The following is a 25,209-nucleotide window of genomic DNA, read 5'->3' as shown; positions in this document are numbered from 1 at the left end:
GTTGCGTTCAAGAAGAACAGCAAAGAGTCGAAAACAAAAGAAATTAGAGGAAAAAATGAACACATATCGATTGAGAACTAAGCTGAATTCAACGCAAAATTTTGTAAGATCAACGCTAAGAAACGCCCAAAATATGCGAAATGTGATGTTACAGGTTCTGTGGCACAGTGGAAGAAAAGACGACAAGTAAGCAGCAGTTCAGTGGTTCGAGTCCCGTACCGAGAAATTTCCGCGTTGTTTTTTGTAGAATCAACGCTAAATTTAACTCAAAATATGTATGATCAACGCTAAATTTTAACGCAAATTATGTAAGATCTACGCCAAAATCAACGCAAAATAAGTAAAATCTACACTAATTTCAACGCAAAATATGTACGATCTACGCTAAATTCAACGCATTCATCGCAAAATTTTGTAAGAAAATTGCGCTGAATTTTCCGACTTGTCAACGCTAGGTTCCGCTGATATTACATCAATTTAGCAAAAATCCTCGGCCCGGGGAGTCATATCGACAAACTCTGCTGTTGGCTGGTCATATGATCTGCTTTTGGCTGGATATTTGCTTCTTTTAGTTTCCTCGAAACCTTACATTGTCATAAAAACAATCAATTAACAAATCTCTAATAGTTGTAACAGTAAATTTACAGCAACCAAAATAATGCTGATGGTCTTCTTTACGCGTTTTCATTGCTTGATCAATTTTATATCTCTTGATCAACGTTCGTCATTTAGTGCTATAAAACTGGAAAATGCTGATAATTCGTTTAAGAGTGATTTGACCGATTTTGTTCGGTTACGTCTCAAAAAGAAAAAAGGCTTTTCATTTGATATGAACGAAATATTGTTGTCTCTGCGCTTGATAAACGTGAAATAAAAAGAAACAAAAATAATCACTTGTTATGTGCGCGGCAAAACATGCTGCCACATTCGCATTTGGAAGCATAAGATACAAAAAAAATATCTGAAATGTTATCGCCAAAAAAGTTGTCTTCAAACCAAATTTTTTAAAATCAAGCTGCTACCAAAAAAGTCAATGTAATTATGCGAGAGCTTGAAAAAAAACAACAAAAAAATGTTTGAGTGTACAAGAAGAACCAAAAGTCTGAGTAAATTTTTCTTTAAATAAAAAATACTTATTTCCACCTATCATATTGATAATTAATACCATAAGAGTTTTCCTCAAACGTGCTATTACTAAAAGTTGAAATTTTTAGTTTCTAATTCTATTCGCACTGTTGGTGGTTTTAATTTTGTTGCTTCAGTGTTTGTTAATAAATTCATTGCGAAATTGGTTTCTGGCTTGCGACTCAAAGGTAACTGATTTTAAAACGCTTTTTATTCTTCTCGGGAAAAACACCGTGGACAAAAATATTGGCAAATTCAACTGGATAATTCACAAAAAAAAATGAAATCACATTTGTTCGCATATCATCACCAAAAATGGGATTCAAATCACCTGTTTTCATCGAATGGTGGTTTTCAAGTGTCATTTCAACTGATTCTAAAAACACAATACTGGAGGCCGACACAATTGTATTCGTTTTAACTGCCGAACTTAATTCGAATATTTGACTCACTTTATCAACGAGACAAAATTGTCTCCATTTTTCTGAAGTTTTTCATAAAACCTTTCCTTAAATGTGTTTCTGGCTGAACGAAAGCAATAAATAGCATCAGAAGTAAGAAGTGACTTGAGCAGTCATGATTTTTTCTGTTTGTGACCACAGTTTAATGAGGGCATATTATTTGAAACCCCGGAAACAAGTGCAATTTTTAAGTAACAATTTACTACGCAAAAGCACAAGCTACGTAACGGGGGCTTCAAAATATACCAGTTGAACAACAGAAAGAAAAATCGAGCAATTTCTAAAAAACTAAAAAAATAAACAAAAACAGTTCAATCTATTTACGAAAGTGGAAAAATATAGTAAACCGAGTATTGAAGTACAGCTGGAGAAAAAAACAACAATGAAATCACAATTCTAACTACTTGGTTTATTTTACAATAACTGAGTTTTTTGCTACTGATAACGCAAATGAGAAAAATGTAATTGAGAAAACATTTCTTCAAACCTTCTGTGGTATCAAAGAAATTTCAAAACGAGTTTACGCAGAGATGAAAAATATGTAAACTAATAAAGCACGCACCATCAAACATTCAATGAAAAAGTCTCAAGAAAAAAATGGCTACTTGAAAATTGGACCAACGAAAGCAAATTCGGTTTCAAACAGGTGGCATTCATCTTTCTGAAAAAACCACTAAAATTAGAAACCTTAAAAAAAAACTAAAAACAAAAATAGAGGGCATACAACCAAAGATAGAAGGCTTATAAGACTAAGCTGCGGCAATGGTGCAAACACAAATTTGAGATTGAAAGAACAAAGTAATGAAATGTTCAACTAATTACTTCACCTTCTGAGGGATGTTATCTGTGTGATAACACTGAATTTATTAAAAGGATTCTGTAGCTTACATACATCTGACGTTAAATTACAAGCTGCTCTTTGGGTCAACTTAAAAAACAGGAGTAGGCCTGTGGTGTATTTTAGGTTTAAATACTCTGTAACAAACTATATATTTTTTTATTTTACAGTTAGGGAACCCTAAAAAACCTCATTTAGAAAAGAAGAAAGAACTATAAGCTACGTACAGAAAGCATCAAAAACAAGAGTATATTAATTATTAGAAAGCAATTCAGGCCTTTGTTTTATTGTTTTTTTGGCAAGAAACAGAAGAATAAGAGTTCAATATCGGAAAAATTTTTTGCTGATTAATCTGAGATAACAGTTATTTGTTAATTTTTTGGGATAAGAATGAATGCAGTCATAGCACCACACATCAACGAAAGCTCACAATTTTTATTACTCTTGTACTACAAAAATAGTGATTCGGGCTCTCAGCTGTGTTTTCCTACCTGTTCAAACCCAGTGCAATTCAAATCACGCCGCACAATTTACTGAAAGTCATTGAAATCTTTGAAGTGTTGTATATAGAAAAACTGCAACCCCAATACAATAAAAACTATTTGAAAAGGTTAATCAGTTATAGCTGTCTCAGTACAGGAAGCTTGCCGTAAATACTTTTTTGATTACTAGAGTGTCAATGATTATGTACACAAATATGACAAATGAACATCTAAATTATCTGAAATCGAGATATTTCCACAAATCAATTTTCCATAGTTGTTTTTAGGTTCGATTTGAAATCAAGTTGTATTTTTTTTCAAAAATTTTCTTTAATAATTCACCGAAAATAGACCAATCTCATATAATGCTCCTCATGGTTCTCAAGACTAATACAATTTGCCCAAGGGGAGAATTATTCGACAAAAAAATAGGTTAAAATTGGTGAAGAACTGCAAAATTCAAAAAAATTACTAAATGTTGCCATTTGTCCAAAATTTTACACGCAAAATGCTTGTATTTTTGCGCAAATTTTGTGTTTTTCTACTAGATGGAGACATTGAGAAAACTATAAGATATTTTTCGTAGTATACAATTAGAAAACTGCTATTTGTCTCAATTCATTGAGTTTTTATCGAATTTTAGCTGAAGTCGAGGCTAATTTGCATTACATTGTGGGCCAAAATTGTTGCAAAAACTTTTTTTAAAAGCAGCAATTGTAAAACATCTCTTTGTATTGAAAATCTAGACGCAGAGAAGTTTAGGTTGATACCACATATGTTTGTCTGAAATGCCCTAAAAAATCAAAAAGTGTCTGAACAAAAAGAGTGGGGCTGCCATAAAAATCTCACCGTTATTTCAAATAATGTGGGAACAATAAAGTTAAATAAAAACAAGGTAGATGACATCAAAAATTAGAAAGTGAATTTTCCTATAAAGTAAAAAAAAATTAGATAGATTTGGTTGAAGAAACGTGCATCAAAAAAGAGCCTCAAAGCCAAATTTTGTTAAAAGAATAAGTTAAACTTTGTGATGTTAAAAACACTACGAGATCGCTTTAATTCTGTAAAACTTAAAACAAAAATTTATTGTTAAAGCATTCCGGGTATGTGGTATTTTTACATGCAGTAACCACCGAGGTTGCAACTTTGCATATAAAGCTTACTAGTTGGCAAGATTCTTCAAGTTGACAGTGAACTCGTAAAAATCCGGGAACATAGTTTGATGTTGAAACGGATACAATGCAACATCAACTATTTTTCACTAAATAATACCATACTTAAGTGATGATGATGCATGACTTTACAACACCCTTCAAAGTTGCCAACAGATAATTGCCCTATTTTGACAGGTAGAATACACGCAAAAAATGTACAGCAGCAATCTCTCCAGGCTGCAATGTCAAAAGTAAACATCGCTATAATTTCGAGAATTGCATTTAAATTGCGTTTAACTTCTGTAAAAATGGCAATTATTACCAGTCAACATTTTTTTACCTCTCGCAATTGGCAAGCAAATCACACTGTTTTCTGTAAAACCCCAAATTCCCGGCCCTATTTATATAAGTTAATATCCTTGACTTTTTAGAGAATTGATGGCAGCCAGTGCCCGTAATCAATGGCCAATAGGAATCTGTTGTTCTTTTTTAGTGATAGGCCCTGCGATTGACCCAATTACGACCTCAGAGGCTTCAGCTAATTGGACATCGAATTCAACAGGTTATTCAATCTATTTTCTCTAGTATTCACAAAATCGTCATAATAAATATTATAGTGGGCTGGGCATACACTGGCTTGAGGAGGCCTTAATGATTAGAATCATGTAGACAAAAATGAAGAATGGTTTGCGGAGAGATAGTTTCCAATATATGATTTGTTTATTCCGTGCTTGAGAAAACAGCTTTTCCCAGGTTTAGACCTCGACTTATGAAAAGTTATTCGAATACACAATCGCTTATTAAACATTCGGCTTTTGAGATGCTTGTAGCTGAGTAGTTTTGCTAGTACAAATTCCCATCCTCTGCCAGGTAAAATGGAAGGTGGTGGTGGTGGTGGTGGTGGCGGTGGCGGTGGTGGTGGTGGTGGTGCTGGTGGTGGTCGTGGTGGTGGTGGTGGTGATGGTGGTGGTGGTGGTGGTGGTGGTGGTGGTGGTGGTGGTGGTGGTGGTGGTGGTGGTGGTGGTGGTGGTGGTGGTGGTGGTGGTGGTGGTGGTGGTGGTGGTGGTGGTGGTGGTGGTGGTGGTGGTGGTGGTGGTGGTGGTGGTGGTGGTGGTGGTGGTGGTGGTGGTGGTGGTGGTGGTGGTGGTGGTGGTGGTGGTGGTGGTGGTGGTTGGAAGGGGGTGGGGGTGGGGGTAGACGAAGGTTGCCCATGGTTCAGATCAATGACTACGTCTGGAACATTATCTACTCATGTTTCTTTCAAATGTTATGGTCTGATTCGAACCCGGGTCGAGGTGTCACCGCTAAAAATCGCTAAATGATGTAAGATTTGCGGTGAATTTGAGTAAAAGTGTATGATTTGCGTTCAATGCGATGAATGCGGTGAAAAAAACTTTTAAGCGGTCAATTTTTTTTTTCAGCGCTTAAGCGGTGAAAAAAATTTTTTTCACCGCTACAAGCAGGATGCGGTGAAAAAGAATTTTTCACCGCTACCAGCAGAATGGGGTGAAAAAAAATTTTTCACCGCTAATATCGCAAATCTTACAAATATTCATCGCGCTAATTTCAACGCTTATCTTATATTCACAGGAAATAGCATTTAAGTAAGTGACAGAGGGCTCAGTGGATCACCCATGAGGTAGAGGTTCGAACCCTTGTACGGCAGTTTCTTTTTTGTAAGAATTGCAGTGAATGCGGTGAAAAAAAAAATTTTCACTGCAAAATTCAACGCAATTCTTACAAAAATTCACCGCTTTCAGCGCATTCAACGCTAAAAGATGCGGGCGCTTTGCGGTGAAAAAAGTTTTTTTCACCGCTATTCACCGCTAATCTTACCTGATTTTTTGACAAAACCTCGACCCGGGAAGGCAAAATCTGGAAAACAGTCTGTCCAGAGATGGTTTCAGTCGCACCAAGGTCGCAATATCTTGGGTCACATGGTGGGACTAAGTGTAAAGTCTGGAGCATCCTCTGATTAGATTTCTCTTATAGGTCTAGATCCTCAGGCCTTGGACTTATAGTCAACAAAATTCTTATAAAAAATGGCGAAGCATTTTTATTGAGTTATAAAGGCATATTAAACAATGGCACTGATGCATTCCCAGTTAGATAAATATTGTTTTCATTAGCATGTGCGGTTAAAATAAGGCACAGAAAATTGTTTATTTTTCTGCTCTGAAAATTGCCTGTACAGCAGCCCAATGAGAATTTGGCTTACTCATTAAAGTTTTGGTGTAGCATTTGAAAACATCAATTATCAAAATAGAATTATATATATTAAGCTATGGTCTCTAAACCTTAAATGCAGTTTAATTTTGGACATCAAATGTGCCTGTAGATTAGAAGTCTATGTGAGAAAAGACACTTGAATTACTATCATACAGGTACAGGTACCAGAAAAATGTAACCAACATTACATTATTATGACAGAAAGTGTATGGGAAGATGAACAAAAAAAAGAAAAAGGTAATTTAAAGTAGATGGGGAGTTCAAATGTAATATACTCAAGCTCCTTGTTCGGGTTTAATAAGAACTTAAGATAAACCTAGAAGTTAGTAAAAACTTAAATATTGTATAGCAGATTAAAGTTTACAAGACCAACAGTGATCATTGACTGATTTAGAACAATTTGTTGTTTGTGTTTTCAGTAACAATTGTTTTAGAGAATATCTGCTATGTTTTGAATTGAGAAGTTTCTGTTTTGTTGTTCGATCAACCTCATTCCAAAGACTAGCCGCAAAGCTTCCGTAGGATTTTTTAATATATAGACTTTTGAAAGTGATTACTTTGGAGAACTTGAGAGTGCGGCAATTAATCTTAAGATCCAAAGTGGGAAACGAAAGGTCAGTGAAAGATAGCAGCTAATTTTTAATGAGTTTAACTAAATAGTTGATACACGAATAAGCAAGAAAATTTTCAAAGCAAAGTATATCGTATTTTCTTTTCAGGTCTGATGACTGGTCAAGCTTTTTTCTGAAAAAGGCAGTTTTGATACCCCAGTTTAATTGCCGATCAATTGAATATATCGCCTCTTTGGAAAGGCTTGTTAAAAGAAGAATATCTAGTTTACTGATTACCAGAGACCGATATAGTAACAGCCTTGTTTCTCTGGGTAAACTGCCACGAATTTGGGCTAAAGTTTTAATTCTTGTCGCCATTTTTTTGACTTCACTTGTATATCATACTTGAGGTGTTTGTCTAAGTGTACACCAAGATATTTGATGCTGTGACTTCAATTTTTTCGTTGCGTAAATCTAATGTCATCAATTTGGTTCTTTTTGCTAACGATGGTTTGGAAAAGTTATGAATTCGGTTTTCTTAGGATTAACCTGAAGGTGGTTGTATTAAAAAAAATGGACTAAGTTTTCTAGGCTGTGTTCAAGTTCTTGCTTTGCCATTTGAGGATATAAATTGGATGTGAAAACAAGTGTATCATCGGCATATTGAACTATTTTGGAGGTGATTCTTAAATCTCTCATTTCATTGACATAAATGAGAAACAAGACCGGACAAAGGATGGTTCCCTGCGAAACACCTTGTTTAACGCTGATCCAGTTTGAGCTGATGCCACTAAGTTTAACTCTTTGTAAGCGGTCTGTAAGAAAATCGTGTGTTAAAGCACAAGAGAAATTGTCAAAACCAATGGAGACTAGCTTACTTTGCAAGCGATGGTGGCAAATAGAATCAAATGCCTTTGAAAGGTCTAGTGCAGTCTCCATGTTTTGACGTACTCATTCGGTGAAATATAGCAGAGCATCTTTTGTAGATCTGGACTTTCTAAAACTGAACTGAATTTGGGATAAAACATTAGTATCATTGAGGTATTTACTGAGCTGACGGAACAGCAGTTTTTCAAATAGTTTCGATAATGTTTGGGTCACGGATATGGGGCGATAATTCATTGGGTCTTGGGGGTCGCCCCTTTTTGTGAACAGGTGTTATATCTGCTAACTTTAAGGCTTTGGGAAACTTACATTGCATTATAGCATTATTGAAAATCAAAGTTAGTACGGGTGCCACAATATGAGCGCTGTCAATCAATGCCCAAGGTGGGATGGGAGATGGCCCACGAGGTTTGTCCTTTCTAAGTCGCAGTAATTCATCGGTTACTTCGCGTACAGCAAACGAGCGAAAGCCAAAACAATTAAAATCTTGCTCATGTTCAGTCTCTCTGAAGTTTGGTGGAGCACTCCTGCTGCGGCCTATGTATTCGCCAAGCTTGGAAAACTTATAGTTGGGTAGTTCGGCTATTTGCATGGGACCAGTTAAAACGTCGCCAAATGAATTTCTAAGACTATTAATACTCACGCTAGGACGGGCCGAGTTTCTTTGTTCATTTATGAACTTCCATCTGACTTTGTCTGTAAACAATTGTCGTAGGAGATCATTATTCACTTTCGCTTCATTACTTGAAATATTTTTTCTAAGATTTCTTTGTTTTTCCCGGTAGTGTTTCCGGTTTGTTTCGTTTTGGTTTTCAGAAAATGTTCTGAAAGCATCTTGCTTTTCTTGCAGGGCATGTTTGCACTCGTCATTAAACCAGCCTTTTAACTGACTTTTTCGTGCATTCCTAACAAAGACTGCTTTTTTAGGAGCGTGAAGTCTTAAGACTCTTTCGAAAGTATTATTAAAATACTCCGGTTGTTTTTCTGGATCAGTAAGAGTCCATAGAAAACCCCAATTTTGTTGTGAGAGGGTTTTGCAGAATTCTTGTATAGAATAGTAACGCATATCAAATATAACCTTTCAGACGGCTTCTTTAGATGGTTTAATATTGCAATGGGATATTACCAACTGAGCCAAATGATCTGATTTGAATATTGTATCACATACGAATGAATCAGTAAAGGAAGTGTCGGTGGCAATGTAATCAATTATGGACGACCCATTTTCAGTAATTCTAGTTGGTAGCAAAGTGTTACAGACTTTAAGACCATAAGGATTGAGAACAGTGCTTAGATTGGTTCTTTCAGATTCTTCGAGATAATTTATTTTGAAATCTCCCTTGATGGTTGGGGATTTTCCCTCAGCAGCAACAATATCAATGGAACGGTTGAGTGTATTCAGAAATCTGTCCATCAGACTTTTAGATGGATTATATAAAACCGCAACAACAGCTTTAGTTCCACTTCCAGTGGATGAGTACTCAACCCACATGCTTTCAAAACTCGTTTGCTCAAAATGTGTACACAGATCAGGTCTCACTTTAGGAGACAGGATTTTTGGGACTGCTAAAAGAACACCACCGCCCTTAGTGTTGCGCTTCCGATCATTTCTGAAAGAGCTATGCAATGGATCGAGGTCCCAGAGTTTTTCATCATCCTCAGGTGTCAACCATATTTCAGTAATGTCAAAGATTGTGTTTGATGTCAAGTCTGGGATGAGTTTCATTAAGTGTGTTCTTTGTTTCCTAGCACTTTTTGCGTTGACGTGAAAAAATTTGAGTAAAGAAGGAGAACGACTAACCTGATGTTGAAGGTCCATGTAGCCGATTGCTGCTGGACCGGGGTTTGTCTCCACCTCCCCACATAGTATTAGGGTCTTTGCTATATGGTATATTACGTAAATAAGGAGTGTGAGAAAATATGCGACGTTTCTGGTGTGTTTTTTACATAATTTGATTACACTGTTGCTGTTAACTGTGTAATTAAGATTTGAAATTAAAAGATATAATAAGAAATCCCGAACAAGGAGAGAATAGGATAACATCAATAATTTTAGTTACAGATGAATGGCATTAGACTTAGGAAAGATCAGGGCCTGTTTGCGCCTCTGACATAAGTGTACGTTTGCTTGGTGTTACCGTAGTAGCCACCATTATTGAAATAGTGGTTTCCATTTTTATTAGCCCCGTAAGTTTTATTATATTTATAATTATAATGATAATTAGGCTCATAGTTGGGACGCGGCTTTAGCACTTTTCGTTTATGGGAATCCGCATTTAAATATTTAAATATTTAAATATTTTAAAATATTTAATGTATATTAAATATTTAAAAAAATGTCTTTATTTATGTTTTTTAGTTCCCACAAACTGTCCAGATACTGGATACGAATGGGGGGAATGGGAGTCAACTGTTATACAATCACTCTATAAGAGAGTGTATACACGATCCAGGAACTGTGAAGCAATCACTGCTGATGGTGACATTTGCTATGCTGAGAATGCATGTGATGGTGTTTCTGCTGACACTGTAGTACACGAGATTGTGGATGCAAACTCGGAACAGATTCTTTCGTATAAAATAAAAAAAAACATCAACACCGGCTCTCTCCGGGTTTGAATTGGCTCATGGAATATCCCATTTTGAGGTTTCGGACCAGCTCTGGTCATACATATGTATGATCATGAAGGTGACCCGGAACCTCAAAATTTTTATAAAACTTACTTGATTTTTAAGACGATGATGCATTGTCTCTCGCAAAATTGTGCCACATTAATGCAAGATTTTGCGAGATGACCATTCGAAGTCAACTGGGGACGCTCACTCGTGTATTAAAATTGTAAATTGAATTTTTAAAAAAATATTGAGGTTTTAGACAAAACTGAACTCTTAGCAGACTGAGTACGCAACACAGACCATTTGGATTAAATTTGAATTACAATCTTAATGCATGGGCGAGAGTATATTTCCTACTTGACTTTGAATGGTTATCTTGCAAGATCTTGCAGTAATCTGGCAGAATCTTGCGTCACAATGCACCGTCTCAAAAATCTATTAAGGTTTATAAAATCTTGGTTTTTCCTTAAGGAAATTCCACGTTTTTGTTTGGATTTATTTCGACATTCAATTTTAGCCGAAAATTTCCGGATCAGATCGGAGCTAACCCAATACTAAATTCCGATTAGTTGTTGTTATTGTAAACGCACTGAAAAATAATTTTTCATTCTTCTCGCCGATATGCAAATTTTGAAACGTGCTCGTACCGGAGTACGATGTTTCTGATCACCTTATTTCCTTGCAGGCAATAATTGTCTTCCATTTTTTCTAATTACCTTTGGAAACAAACACAAATGCATCTATACATCGGCATATTTCTGAAAATCTCGTAAAATCTCTGAAGATATAAAATTGCGTCTTTAGCAACCAATGTGCGGAGAGTTCGATCAGAACAAACTTGCATGATAACTATCTGGTCTCGACTAGGGTTTCTTGTAGAATTTACCTAACCTTACGGTCAATTTTGAAGAATCCAAACAAATGAGCAAAATGAGTACGTTTTTTTCTACAAGTCAAAATTTGATTCAGAAATGGATACGACTAAATGCGTGATGGGAATAATTTACCCAGATCAACAATATATCTTAGAGATTCTAAAATTGAGATAAGATAAAATTGACCTCATGGGGTTAGAGAGTTTTTCTGTGGGATAATAAGTAGTTTCGGAATAATTAGTCCAATGCAACCATTTACCTATAAATTGGGCAAAAATATCCTTTACATCTAATTAAAATTAACAATCTTTTGCAGAGAAAACACTGAAAACTAATCAAGCACAGAATCGTTTACTTAGCTATCATTATATCTGGGACGGCATATAATCAGGAGCTGGCCATTTTTATCAGGCACCTCATCCTGGGTTATCGTCGTTCAAAAATCTGAGGTAATTTTTGAAAAATTCTTGTAATTTTGTCATGCATTTTTGCAAACATAAGAGTTAATTTTCACAGTTTTCATTCTTATCATGTACACTTGTGGCTAGTATTCGCACACTGTAAAATGCGAAAACCTGCTACCTTTTTACCAAAATTTGAGGCTGTTGGACCTCTTCACGCTCGCTTACTTTCCTGATCTTAATACATGTGCTTAAAATACATGCATAAAACAGCGATGAGCCGAGTTTATGTACTCGAGCAAATTTGCTTTTTGCAATGTAATGTTAGTGTCGAGGTTTTTGTTTTCTTGTGCATTTGTTCAAAAAAAGATTTTTTTGGGCCGCTTTCTGACTTCTTACTTTTTTAGCGTCACATTTGCATCCACTTCGTTATCTCTCATTTATGTTTCTGTTGTTTTTGTGTTGAATGCACTTTACGTCCACTTCACTTTAATTTGCAAAATATATGAGCGCAAATTTAATAAGATTCGCGGCTTTTAGCAGCTGTATTTTTACGTTCTCCATTTGGGCACTTGAAATAATTGACCTCTTGCTGTTGAAAACGCAGAATGAAGTCGTTCAAAATAAATTTCATTTCCATATCTGTTTTTTTCTGCTGTTTCAATCTTTTTCTCGTTTCCTGTAATTTTCTCCAACTGTTAGTGCAAGAAATTCTAATCAGATATATTTAATTTTGCGAGTCTTTATTCCTGCAGAAGCTGATTAGGCAGTTAACTTCATTCAAAAAATCGATTATTATGATCTCTAGGGTTTGATTAAAAAATTGTAGCTTTGATTTCTATATTTTTGAAAAGTTTACAGTTTATGGCGATTTAAGTCCACAGAGAAAAACAATCTACGTTTATGGTTTGTTAGATTTTGCATCGAAACGAAAACGGCAGTTTTTAAAACACAGTTTTTTTCCTAATCAAATTCAGCTAGAATCTGTTCACATCCATACTAATAGTTTGCGACATGGGATAAGGCCGACTCGAAGTGCGCACAAGTATATGGACGACATCTATTCGATGATCTTTCAAAAATCAGCACTATGGCCAACTTTTTGGAACAGGAGGACGTGGCTGCAGTCTGGACTGGTATCTGGTGGGAACCAAAAGGCAAGAAATGGCGCAACACATTTTATGATGACGTCACGCAATTGGTAACTGACGTCATAGACCATGGTTATTCCGAGCCTGATCCACAAAGTAATATGGCTCTGATGTTGCACGGGATTGGAGATTTGGAAATTAGAGACAAGAGTTCATTTGCAGATGCGCTTTGCACTCAAGCATTCAATTACACTGGTGCGGACGACTGACACCATTGTGGAGGTCGCGTCAGCGAATTACAGCGCATAAAATGTACTAAATTATAGCGAAGTTTGGTGAAATTATTTATACGCTGAATTTTCGCTGAACGTTTAAACTGGACTGTGGCGGTCATTTTTTCGATTTATAGATAGAACTTTATGCAATATTATGTGGGGCTGCATGTAATTGCTGTTATTGGCCATTCAAAAACTGCTGCTTAACACTGCGAGCTGCAAATGGTAGAAACTTATTTATGATTGAGGGGTACCCGTACTTAACGCTAAGTCAATTTCAGTACTGCGCAAGTCTATTTACAAGTCTCATTTCATTACTGATTCAGAGCCATGATCATGTCACTTTTTTCACTTGGCAGTCTAAATCCAAGTCTGGGCTGAGACTTGGCAAGTCTAATCCAAGTCTCATTTAAGATTTGGCAATTCTATATCCAAATCCGATTTAAGACTTGGCGAGTCTAAATCCAAGTCTTGGCAAGTCAAAAATGGGTCCTAAAAACGTCAAAATTTCAGTACTGGATCACAATTGGACCGAACGGGGCCTCGGTTTAACATGGGCACCCTGACAATGCTTATTCCTTAAGGATTTTGCCCCTAGTGGTTTTGTTTGATATTTGCCAAATCTGAAGAATTAAGAAATGTCGATTTTCGGCTAAAATTTGGCTTAACACGGCAGAAAAGGGCTCATAAACACCCGAAAACTCATTAATATAGCCTATTCTGACCACCGGGGTGCTAATTGATAGTGTTGAGGGGTTTCAGGGTTTGGGGTGTCTTAAAAGCACCCCGGGCAAGTGACTAAAAATTAACTTCGAAAACGTGGCCTGTTACAAAATTTTTTAGAAATCAAAATTTTCACTCAAGAAATTTTTTGAAAAGTTGGTTTTGACTTGAGAATCAACTTCCATGTGTAATCCAAATCTTGGCTAAGACTTGTCAGACTTGTATGACTTGTATTTAGACTTGCCCAGTACAGGGAAACGAGATAAGACTTGGATTTAGACTTGAACAGTACTGATATAGACCTGGAGTTCGGCTTCAGAAATTTTTACGATAACATTGTTTCTCTTTATAACCTGTTTTATGTTTTTTTCTTTAAACTACACACGTTTACAACGTCATCACATGTGTCTTTTGGTACCAAAATGGACTCATATCTGATCCTTTCAATCGTTCTATAAATTGGGTTTGGATGATTATCATGCTAGATTTTGTAGCAAGCTCTAGCGCAAGTTTAGCTTACGTCTTTGAAAAACATTGCAAGATTAACATCGGAAGCCGTAATTGATCAATTATCTAAAATTTACACGAAATTTTGAATTCGAGGATCAAACAGTAGAAAATTTTAACTTTTGTTTCCAAAGCAATAAAAGCCATCAGAATAACCAATCAGCAAGAAATATGTTTTTTTTTACTATTTTCTCAAAAACTGTTCTTAAAAACATTTTCATTCGCTTTTTGATAGTTTGTGATGTTTCATTTCCAGATCTTCGGTTGTCGTTGATTCTATGGGAAAAAAAGAATCGACAGTGGAAGTTCATGGCAGTACTTTTCTTCGAGAAAATTTTTCGGCATCAAATTTACATCGCGAATACAAAATAAAATGATAATTTAAAAAAATCTTAATTGCTCTAGAGCTCTGTTATAACAAAAGAGGAAACTTTTCAAGGAAACAGATGTTATACTTGTAAATTTTAACAAAAATTTGCAAGATTGGCCTTGTTGGGTAAGATTTAGGAAATTTTTCAGCGTTTCTTGGAAGATCTTACAAGGTTAACATCCTTTTACAAAAGTTTTGCGAACTTTCGTGAGATTAACATCCGGTCTCGGCTAGGATTGAAGCAACTTTTCCCGCAATTAGGTTTAGTTTTGTAACTGTAGCCGCTTATGATGATTTAAGAGTTTAACCTTTTGGCAACAGCGCTGAATATTACTGTCCGTAAAGTTTCATGGGACAATTCTGTCTAATAACCAACTTTTGGACAACAAATTGTTACGCACCGTTTTTAAAATCAAAATTAGAGAAGTTCTAAGAATTTAAAAACAACTCTCATATGATAATAATGTTCTCTCTGATAACAACATTTATAATTGATCAAAGTTTATCGACTTCTTAATCTTCTCTGATAATTAGTTCAATTGATGAGTGTACTCCAAGAGTTGGTTATGGGAGGTCAATATAGATGGTATTGCTGTAAGAGAATGTAGATAAGGATTCAATTACATTGTTCTAGACAGTTTGTTAAGTTTTTTATATCAGTTTTAATTTGCGGGAACAACCAACTCGTTTTGGTTGCGATAAGGACAAAAGTCAATGTTTTTTCAAGTTTTACTTCTGACTTGATTGTTGCACGACATGCTCCAGGGGAAAGAGGAGGCCAACTAACACATCACATACGTTTGACCAGATCGTCGAAGGGGGTGTACCCCAAGTTGCCTAGAAAACCGTTTCGAAAAAGGTCAAGAAAAAATTGGGCTAATCAGCCAAAACGCGTGCGAGGGCGGAGACCGGGCGAATGTAGGTGCCGTAAGCCGTTTTCACCTTGACCACACGGTGTTGTCCATCTCGTCCAGGGTAGACTTCGAGAACACGTCCAAGGGGCCAAATTCCACGTGGAGTCATATCTTTCAGAATCCAAACGATGTCGCTGACTCTGAGTGGTGTTTCGTCACTATCGCTCCATTTGGATCTCTTTAACAGTGTTGGAAGATACTCCTTGACGAGTTGTTTCCAGAAATGATTGACCATTTGCTGCACATTCTTCCAAGACTTGAAAATGGCGGCTTCTTGGCTGTCGAACTTTCCAGGTGGGAGAGAGTTGAATGGTCTGTTGATCAGAAAATGGTTTGGCGTGAGAAGCATTTCATTTTCTGGAATGTCAGCGACAATCGTTAGTGGTCTGGAGTTCAATATAGCTTCGGTCTCGACCAAAATTGTCCGGAACACATCAAGCGACAGTCTTCTGGAGCCTAGAATGATCAATAGAGTGCGTTTCGCGGTCTGGATCAAGCAAGTGAAGATGAGGCCGTTGTGTTTTTCAATTTGTCCTTTGGCATCTTCTATATAAAAGGGTCCAAAAAAGTCGACTCCGCTGTTCGCGACAGGATACTGGGTAGAGTCTGTCGGGAAACGGCAGGCAGGCAGGGGAGCCATGACGGGTTGAATGTTTTGAGCGGCAAATCGTCTGCAGAGAAAACATCTGTACTTTATACTTAAAAAAGTTTTTCTGGGTCCAATGATGTGGTTTCTTTGCTGCACAAAGGCTTTCTGTTCCTTGGTGAACGCAAATGTTGTGTGTATGCTCTATATAGAGTCTCGCTATCTTGTCTTTTGCGTGCAGTATAATCGGAAATTTCTCGACTTCGAGGTTATCTGGCGCAAATTGCAATCTTCCGCATGACCGAAGGATTCCATTGTTGTCCAACATTGGGTTGATTGAACAGATTTTGCACTTTGAATCTATCCTGGAACCACGTTCCAGGGCTTGGATTGTTGAGAAGAAGAAATTTTGCTGCGACATTTTGATCAGCCGATTTCTTGCAAAAATGACCTCTTCTGTTATAAACTGCTGATCTTTAGGCCTTTGCTTTTTGATCCGAAAGACCAAATTGAAGACTGTTGCTAAAGTCAGGAGCAACTTGTTCCAAGTTGAGAACCGTGTCGGCTCGATTATTTGCTCCGACAAATTGCGTGAAAATTCATGCGTCGCTAACACATGCTTTGAAGAGTTTTCTGGAGCGGTGAGCTGTCTTGTGGAAAGAAATGCTAGCGCTGTTAGCCACTTGGCTGGAATTTTGTCTGGATTGAGACCACGAGTTCCGTGGTCAGCTGGATTTTCTTTGGTGGTAACGTGTTTCCATTGGTAGGCACCAGTTGATGCAAGGATTTCTCTGAAACGATGACTCTCTCCTGATGGTTGAAAGAAGGCGCACTCCGATGACTGCGGCTTCCAACTCTAATTTGGGTATGCTGATTTGTTTAATTGGGGCAACTTTGCTTTTGCCTATTAAGTAACAAGTTTCAACATCAGTGCCTAAGTCAGGAACTGTTTTCAAGTATTCAACGGCTGCAACTGCTAAAGCTGAGGCGTCGACAATTATATGGATTTCATTTTCACTTTCTGGTGAATGGCAACTTTTATTCAGAGTTCTGTTCAATGTCACGTCTGGTGAAGAAAAGTATAAGTCCAAATTCTTTTGAAGTGGTTTAACTACTTGAGGGGCAATTTGTTCGTCCCATTTTTTCCCAAGTTTCCACAGTTATTGAAGAACTATTTTGAAACGGATCGTTGATGGCGACATTACCCCTATTGGGTCAAAGATCGATGAGACAAGACTAAAGATCTTACGTTGAGTGTATGCTGAGGCATCTTTTGGGAAATTAGTGAGAGGTTTCATAAGAAAGCAGTCTTTCTCAAGAATCTATTTAACACCAAGAACTCTAACAACATCTGTCTGGTTGTCTTTGTCTTCTGGAGGGATTTCGTTTAGAACTAGAGAGCCGTTTGAAACAAATTTTGTGAGTCGAAACGCACCTGTTTGAAGACAACGTTTTGTTTCAAGAACTGCCTTACAAGCGTCTTCTTCTGTTGCATGTGATTGGATGTAGTCATCCATGTAAAAGTGCTTTCTGACGGCTTTGAGGGCTTCTGGGAACTGTTGACTTTTCTCTTTGGCACAATGGTTAAGAACGTATATTGCGCACAAAGGCGAGCAATTTGCTCCAAAGATGAGTCTGGTAAATTGGTACTGTTGTATCTGATTGTCTGCTAACCAGAGAAATCGAAGAGCAGATTGATCAAACTGATGGATGGCGATTTGCATAAACATGCTTTCGGTGTCCGCAAGGACCGCCACGGGATGTTCTCGAAATCACATAAGGACACCTAAAAGGTTATTAACGAGATCTGGTCCTGTAAGAAGGTTTGAATTAAGCGATTGGCCGCGGAATTTTGATGCGGCATTTGCAACTCGGCGGACTTTTCCGGGCTTATTGATATTTTCCACAGGATGGTGTTGCAGGTACCAAATTCTGTCTGGTTGAGGATCTTGCATTTCCACCGGTTTGACACAGTTTTTCTCAAGGTCTGTAAAGAGACTCTTATTGTATTTTTCTTGCAATGAAGGTTTACGCTGAAGACGTGTGTTGAGGCTTTTGACTTGGTTCAGTGCAGAATAGAAGTTGTTTTTCAACTTTATTTCTGATTTCCAGGGCAGTTTGATTTCATATCTCTCACCATTGTGATTGATGGAGTTCTTCAAAATATCAAGAAACTGTTCTTCTTGCTTTGTGTAAACTTGTTCACGGTCCTTCTGAATGCCATCTGCTTCAATACTCCAGAACTGTTGAACAAGTTCGTCAAGTCCGGGTTCCTCTGTTCTGTTTCTTGACACATTGAAAATAAATTTCTTCTGCTGACTTGCGGGCTGTTGAGTGGTGGCTGAGATACAATTTTCATATTCACCAGCGAGGGTCCAACCAAGTTTAGTTTTCACACCAAACGGTTGATTTTGATTGCCAGGTATAACATGTGTAGGGTAGCTGAATGCGAATGCGTTAACACCGAGGAGGGCGCCGATTTTGCCATCGGCAATATTTGGGAAATGTATGTGGCGCAAACTGTTGAAGGCATCACAAATTGGATTAAGTTCAAAAATTTTTGCAGCTGCGACATTCAGAGACGGGGTGCTGAACGTCCGAGAGAGTTCAAACGATATTTCATTTGACTTATATGGAGTTATTGTGACTGGCTCAACAATTTTTGAGAGGGACATGCTGTTCTCTGTATTGAGAAATTGTAGTGGTACTGACTGTTGAGTTTCATGGGGAAGCTCAAGAAATTCAGCTATGGCGTCCAATACAAAGCTGAATTGGCTACCGGGATCTATGAGGGCGTAGGTATCGAATGCTTTATTCCCCTTGAGGAATGAAACAGGAATAAGCTGCAATTGCTCATACCAATTCTTCGGTGTTTCTGAGCATTGGTAAATGCTGAACGATTGGTTAATTGCATTTATTCAGAGTTCTGTTCAATGTCACGTCTGGTGAAGAAAAGTATAAGTCCAAATTCTTTTGAAGTGGTTTAACTACTTGAGGGGCAATTTGTTCGTCCCATTTTTTCCCAAGTTTCCACAGTTATTGAAGAACTATTTTGAAACGGATCGTTGATGGCGACATTACCACTATTGGGTCGAAGATCGATGAGACAAGACTAAAGATCTTACGTTGAGTGTATGCTGAGGCATCTTTTGGGAAATTAGTGAGAGGTTTCATAAGAAAGCAGTCTTTCTCAAGGATCTATGAGGGCGTAGGTATCGAATGCTTTATTCCCCTTGAGGAATGGAACAGGAATAAGCTGCAATTGCTCATACCAATTCTTCGGTGTTTCTGAGCATTGGTTAATGCTGAACGATTGGTTAATTACATTGCCGTTTAAATTACGTCGTTGCACGTTTTGCTGGCTTTGGTTGTTGAAAGTTTGGCCATAACGGCTGTTGGGGGCTTTGTTTGTTTGACTTTTCTGTTGAGAAGATGTATTTGGAGTTTGACTTGAAGCTTTGCTACTAGACGAAGCTGTTGGATTGTTACCAGAAAAAACTTCAGTAGAAAAAGCTGCTGTAGGGCGTTTGATTTGCTTGGCGGGATCATGAAGGGTTGTGTGGTGGAATCCACTGCAAACCTGACATCGTTTTTGCGATGGGCACGATTGTTTGTGGTGTTTGTTGCTCAAGCAATTTGTACACAAATTGTTTTGGCTAACAAGGTTGTATCGATCACTTGATGAGCAAAATTGGTCGTCAGGGCATGTGGCAATGCTGTGTTCTTGTTTGCACTTCTCACAAGATCGTTTTGTGTTAAAAGCTTTATTCGGAACGTTTTGTGAAGTGGACGGTTGTTTTTGCTGAGGCGCAAAGTTCCAACTTTTTCTACTGTTTTCCGCTGATGCGTTGTTGACTGAAACTGCGAGGTTGCTATTGTTTGGCTTGGTTTGCAGGTTGTTCGAGTTGACAAACTTTGAGGCTTGAGAACTGATGGTTCTTTGATTGCTTTCCCGACTCACTTTGTCGTAGATTTGAGCTTGAAGCTCTAACCATTGTTGAAAGTCCACCAGAGTCGGGTCTGAGCTGAGATCGGTAAGACAATGTTCTGTCCATTTCAGAACCAAATGATGTGGTGTTTTCTCTTTGACTTTCTTAATGAGTGTTATAGACTGGAGGTCTGCTGTAAAGCCAAGGTATTGGAAGGCTTGCACAAGTCTTTTCAAAAATGAGGAAAAGGCAATGAAGCTTTGCTTGTTTTGGAAATTCATTTGCCAGTTTTCGAGCTGGTTAATGAACGTATTCACAACTATCGTACGATCACCGAAATGTCGGATTATTTCATTCAGTGCTGTCTGATAATAAGATGGATCGCAGGAATAAGCATTGATCAAGTCCTTTGCTTTCCCGCTTACAGAATTCTGCAAGTAGGTTATACGATGCGTGTCTGTAATGGAAGGGTTGTTGTGAATCATCGTGTTGAAGTTATTGATGCACTCGTGAAAGTGGATAGGGTCACCATGGAAATTCTGAGGTTTCAAAGGTGGCAATTTGATTGAATGTTTGAAATCAACATTTCCTTTTTTCTGTGTTACATTAGGGTTCGAGTATACTGAGCTTATGTGTTGATTGACAGTGGGAAGTAAACTCTGGTTAATTAAAGGCCGGCTCAACTGATTTTGTCCGACAGGACTTAGCGGTTGATTAGTGCACATTGGGGCATGGATCGTGGAAGTTACTGGAGTTTGAAAGCTCGATGGAGCTTGTGAGCCATGAATAAACTGGGTGTTACACAACTGAATGGGATGTGTCACACATTGTTTAACTGGGAAAGTGCTGGCAATTCCATGTTGACTGTTAACAGGTTGTGGAAATTGCTCAGGAGCCGCAATTCCGTTTGATTGTGGAGCTACCTGGTTTGGCAGAAAATTAGGAGCTGCAGGATTTAGGACGGTATTTTGATGCTGTTGTTCCATCAGGGGCACAGTAATTGGTGGGAAACCTGCGGAATGAACCCCAGTTATAGGATTAATACAATGATTGGATTGTAGGCAACTGTTTTCTGCGACTATTTTATCAGTTCTACTTGGGAGATGCGAGGTTCTGTTTGCCACTGTGGGTAAGCAGGGGAGTTTTTGCAGATCACAGTTCAACAGTTGACTATCGAGGTATCCACTTGTTCCTATTTGAATTTGAGAAGGTCCAAAATCCTGTTGCAGATTGGGAAAATTATGTTATAGAGGATTTCTGTTGGCAGTTGAATTCTGATTATTGCTTTGATTTGGCAAGTTTAAATTAAAGGTTTTCTCCAATACCGAGTTTTGGGCAAATAGACCATCTGCCTGTAATTGAATAGTTGGATCAGCCAAATTGAAGGGGTTTGAAAGTGAGTGATTACCTGAAAGGTTCAAATTTTGGATTGGAGGCAAAAGGTTCTGCGACGTGTCAAAGTTGTCACTCAAGTTGATTTGAGCTGTTTCAATATCGCAGACATCTCTATTTACCACGTTGGAGGCAATTTCAAGTTTCCCTGATCTTGTTGGAGATGTGAATTCTTGGCTGGTGTCTTTGTCAAAGCAGGGAAAAGGATTCGGAGCGTTTGTTTGGTTTTCAAGGTTATTTTTCGATTTTAGAAGACTTTCATGAACTTCCTTTTTAGGATTTCTTTGGTGGGCTTCAAGCACATGCTGAGTCTGAAGTCCTGGTTCATTAGATGTTTGTAGAAACAATGATGGTTGTCTTGGCCGTGGTAGTAGTGGGGGCGGCTGATTGAAGATGTTACTGCTGGTCTGCTTTTCTTCTATATCGCGCTGATGATGGATTCGTTCCTTGTCGTCACTGAGCGCAGGTGTTGATTGCCGAGACAGGTTTCTTTTGCTGGAGATCATGCTGACATCATCTCTACTGCGACTGGAAGACTGATCGAGCTGGCCATCGTCGTCCAACAGATCGACTCGCAGTTCCAGTTCATTGAGGCGAGTTATTAGTGCCGTTTGCCTCTTCGATATAGATGATGCGGTGCTTTGATGTGGCTGCTGTCTCATCACTTCATCTGAGAGTTTCTTGAGCTCTGTTTCCTGGCCTTTGATTTTGTTGATCATCAAAGACAATGATTGGAAACTCTTTTTCTGCTCCACAGTTGTCTCAAGGAGATCGAGCAGTTTTTTCCTTGACATTTCTGTCGCTTTGAACATATTGATGGCAAACTGACATTTAGGGCTGTTCTGCTTCGACATATTGGTGGCTGCTGCTCTGTTTCAGCTGATTGCTGGTGATGTTGGTGAGTAAGCTCGTTACTGAAGGTGAAAAACGGCTTTGAAAACCGGAGCGACGCAAATTTTTTGATGTAAAAAAGTTGCCTAATGTTTGAATGCTAATGATCCTAGTTTTTTCTTGTTGAAAAGACCAGCGACGCAACTTTTCTCAAAAGGTGATGTCTTAGAATGTTTTTTGTGTGCTAAATCTAGCCTTTTGCGCTAAAAACCTAAAAGCTTTTCCGAACGTTCGCGCGTTTTAACCGTTTTTCGTTCAACAGACCTAAATAATTGCTTGTTTTTTCTTGATTTTACACAAGTTTCGTTTAAATAGCCGACTTTAACTGTTTGAACTAGTGTGTGTGGCTACTGTGGTTGATAGGAAAACTGTGCTTTGCTACAATTATGCAGTTGAACCAATACTAGACCAGAACTCAAATAATTGTTACATTAAACTCCTTTTTCTTGAAAACTTCAATAAGCTCTTCTGTTTCTCTCAAATACGAATAAATTACCAAACAGAAAGCTTAAAAAGCAACCCAAAAAATTTTTTCTTAGCTCCCTAACCCTAACCAAACACTATGATTAATGAATACCCCTCACAGTTTTTGCGAATTAACTTTGAAACCTGTTCTTTTTCTAGGAGTTTATTGTTGTTTTGACGGCTAAAGATAAAAAATTAGCAAAAATGCGATGCGTTTAGGCAACAAGGGCTACAGAAGGGCTACTGAATGCTAGAAATTTGCAGAGACGAGTCATATTGTGGGAAACTTTAGAATTCTTTCGGAAATTGTCTTTTCCGAGTTTTGCCAAATTTTTCTTTTTCTTCAAAACTGTGTGACTTTATCTGCTCTTTTTCACTCTGTCTTTGTTATTTACAAAATGCATTGACTGTATTAAACTCTCAAAGCTCTCTCCGAAAATTAGCGTCTGAGATCTGCCTTTCAAAAAAAATTGAAAGTAGGAAAAAAGACATCAAAATTTCTGGTGACTACTGGAACCAATTTTCTTTGAAAACTCCTCTTCTGCTGATGGTAACGTCTGAAACCAATAGGGATAAAGGGACTTCGCAGACGGCAACGTCTGAGACCGAGGACTTCTGCAAAAGTTTTGGAAGTTTTTTCCAAAAAAAAAATAAAATGGTATTTATTTTTGTCAAATGAAAGTTTTGATATTTGGTGTGGCGCCTAAAGACTTTCTATTTACTTCCCTATACAGGTAAAACAATCAAACAGACTGACAATGACTTGTCTTAGGGGTTTGTTTAGTTGTTCATTTGACAATTCAAATGAATATGTAGTCAGAAAATTAACTTGTGTTTTTTGAATTTTCTGATTTCAAAAAATTTTTTCTGACATTTCCCATTTACATAATACTGATTGGATAAATCGATGGAAATGGCTTTTTTTCTGAATGCAAACCAATTCAACAGAGTGTTTCAATGGTTTAATCCGCAATTGAAACGAATATGGATTCAGAAAACTAAATTGTGTTTTTTGAATTTTCTGTATTCAAAAATTTTTTTTCTGACATTTCTTTTTGATATGGTACTGATTCGATATATCGATGCAAATAGCTTTCTGCTTGATTACAAACCAATTCAAAGGAGTGGTTTAATGCTTTTTTCCGCAATTCAAACGGATATGTAGTCAGAAAACTAAATTGAGTTTTTTGAATTTTCTGAATTCAAATTTTTTTTTTCTGACATTTCTCATTTATATGATACTGATTGGATATATCGATGCAAATAGCTTTCTGTTGATTACAAACCAATTCAAAAGAGTTTTTTAATAGTTTTTTTTGCAATTGAAACGGATATGTAGTCAGAAAACTAAATTGGGTTTTTTGAAATTTCTGAATTCAAAATTTTTTTTCTGACATTTCTCATTTATATGATACTGATTCGATATATCGATGCAAATAGCTTTCTGCTTGATTACAAACTAATTCAAGAGAGTGGTTTAATGGTTTTTCCCGCAATTCAAACAGATATGTAGTCAGAAAACTAAATTGTGTTTTTTGAATTTTCCGAATTAAAAAAAAAACTGTTCTGATTTTTGTGTTTTTTTTCGCAGATTTTTCTTTAAAAGTGAGAAACTTGCCTTTACTCGCTTTGAAAATAATAAAACTAGTCAAGGTCTATCGAACCGAGGTGTTATAGTAACAAAAAAAAGTTCTTTGGCGGACAAATATCAATTTTTTGGAGGCTTTTTGTCGAAAAAAAAATAGAGATTTTGGATGGCTCTAACCGGGGAACAGGACATCAGAGGTAACGTCTGAGACCTCAGGCGGACTTCTGCTGGTGACGTCTGAAACCAGTAAAAAAATAGAACCTCTCGTCGGGGTGACGTCTGAAACCCAATTTCCAAAAAAAATCGTCTTTGCTGGGTAACGTCTGTAACCCAATCTTGGCTTCGTCGCTGAAAAAAACTGCTTGTCTTTTCTTTTCTGTGTCTTTTCTGTGTCTTTTCGGTGTCTTTTCTGTGTCTTTTCGGTGTCTTTTCTGTGTCTGTTTTGTGTTATATGAAACTTTTTGCCAGTAACAGGGGAGACCTTTGTCCTCAAAATTGTTTTGGGGAAAGAAGGTTTTGTTCTTTGAACGAGGGGTAAACCATAAAATGTAAGAGAATGTAGATAAGGATTCAATTACATTGTTCTAGACAGTTTGTTAAGTTTTTTATATCAGTTTTAAGTTGCGGGAACAACCAACTCGTTTTGGTTGCGATAAGGACAAAAGTCAATGTTTTTTCAAGTTTTACTTCTGACTTGATTGTTGCACGACAATTGCAAAGTCAATTGGCACATTTAAGAGGTCTATTGACCAGGATTGGAAAGTTTGTTCGGTTTTGCAATCTTAATACACAGCAGAGAGCGTGGCAAAAAGATCTTTGCACACTTTTTTGTGTTTGCTGTGTAAACGTAAATGATCTTAT

At 37.5% G+C, this 25,209-nt stretch overlaps 1 protein-coding gene across 1 annotated transcript in view; it reads left to right on the top strand.

Annotated features, from left to right (window-relative positions):
* The window catches only part of LOC142345122 (uncharacterized), a 35,954-nt gene extending 22,977 nt beyond the window's left edge, over positions 1-12,977 (top strand). Inside the window, exons 4-6 of the mRNA XM_075397209.1 lie at positions 4,554-4,622; positions 10,085-10,298; positions 12,704-12,977. Of these exons, the coding sequence (XP_075253324.1) occupies positions 4,554-4,622; positions 10,085-10,298; positions 12,704-12,977 (557 nt within the window). The remainder of the gene's footprint in view (positions 1-4,553; positions 4,623-10,084; positions 10,299-12,703) is intronic.
* The last annotated feature ends 12,232 nt before the right edge of the window (positions 12,978-25,209 follow it).

Source organism: Convolutriloba macropyga, chromosome 8 (assembly GCF_964194025.1).
Source record: "Convolutriloba macropyga chromosome 8, txConMacr16.3, whole genome shotgun sequence".
Taxonomy (NCBI): Eukaryota; Metazoa; Xenacoelomorpha; order Acoela; family Convolutidae; genus Convolutriloba; species Convolutriloba macropyga.
This window is presented reverse-complemented; position numbering and strand designations above follow the sequence as displayed.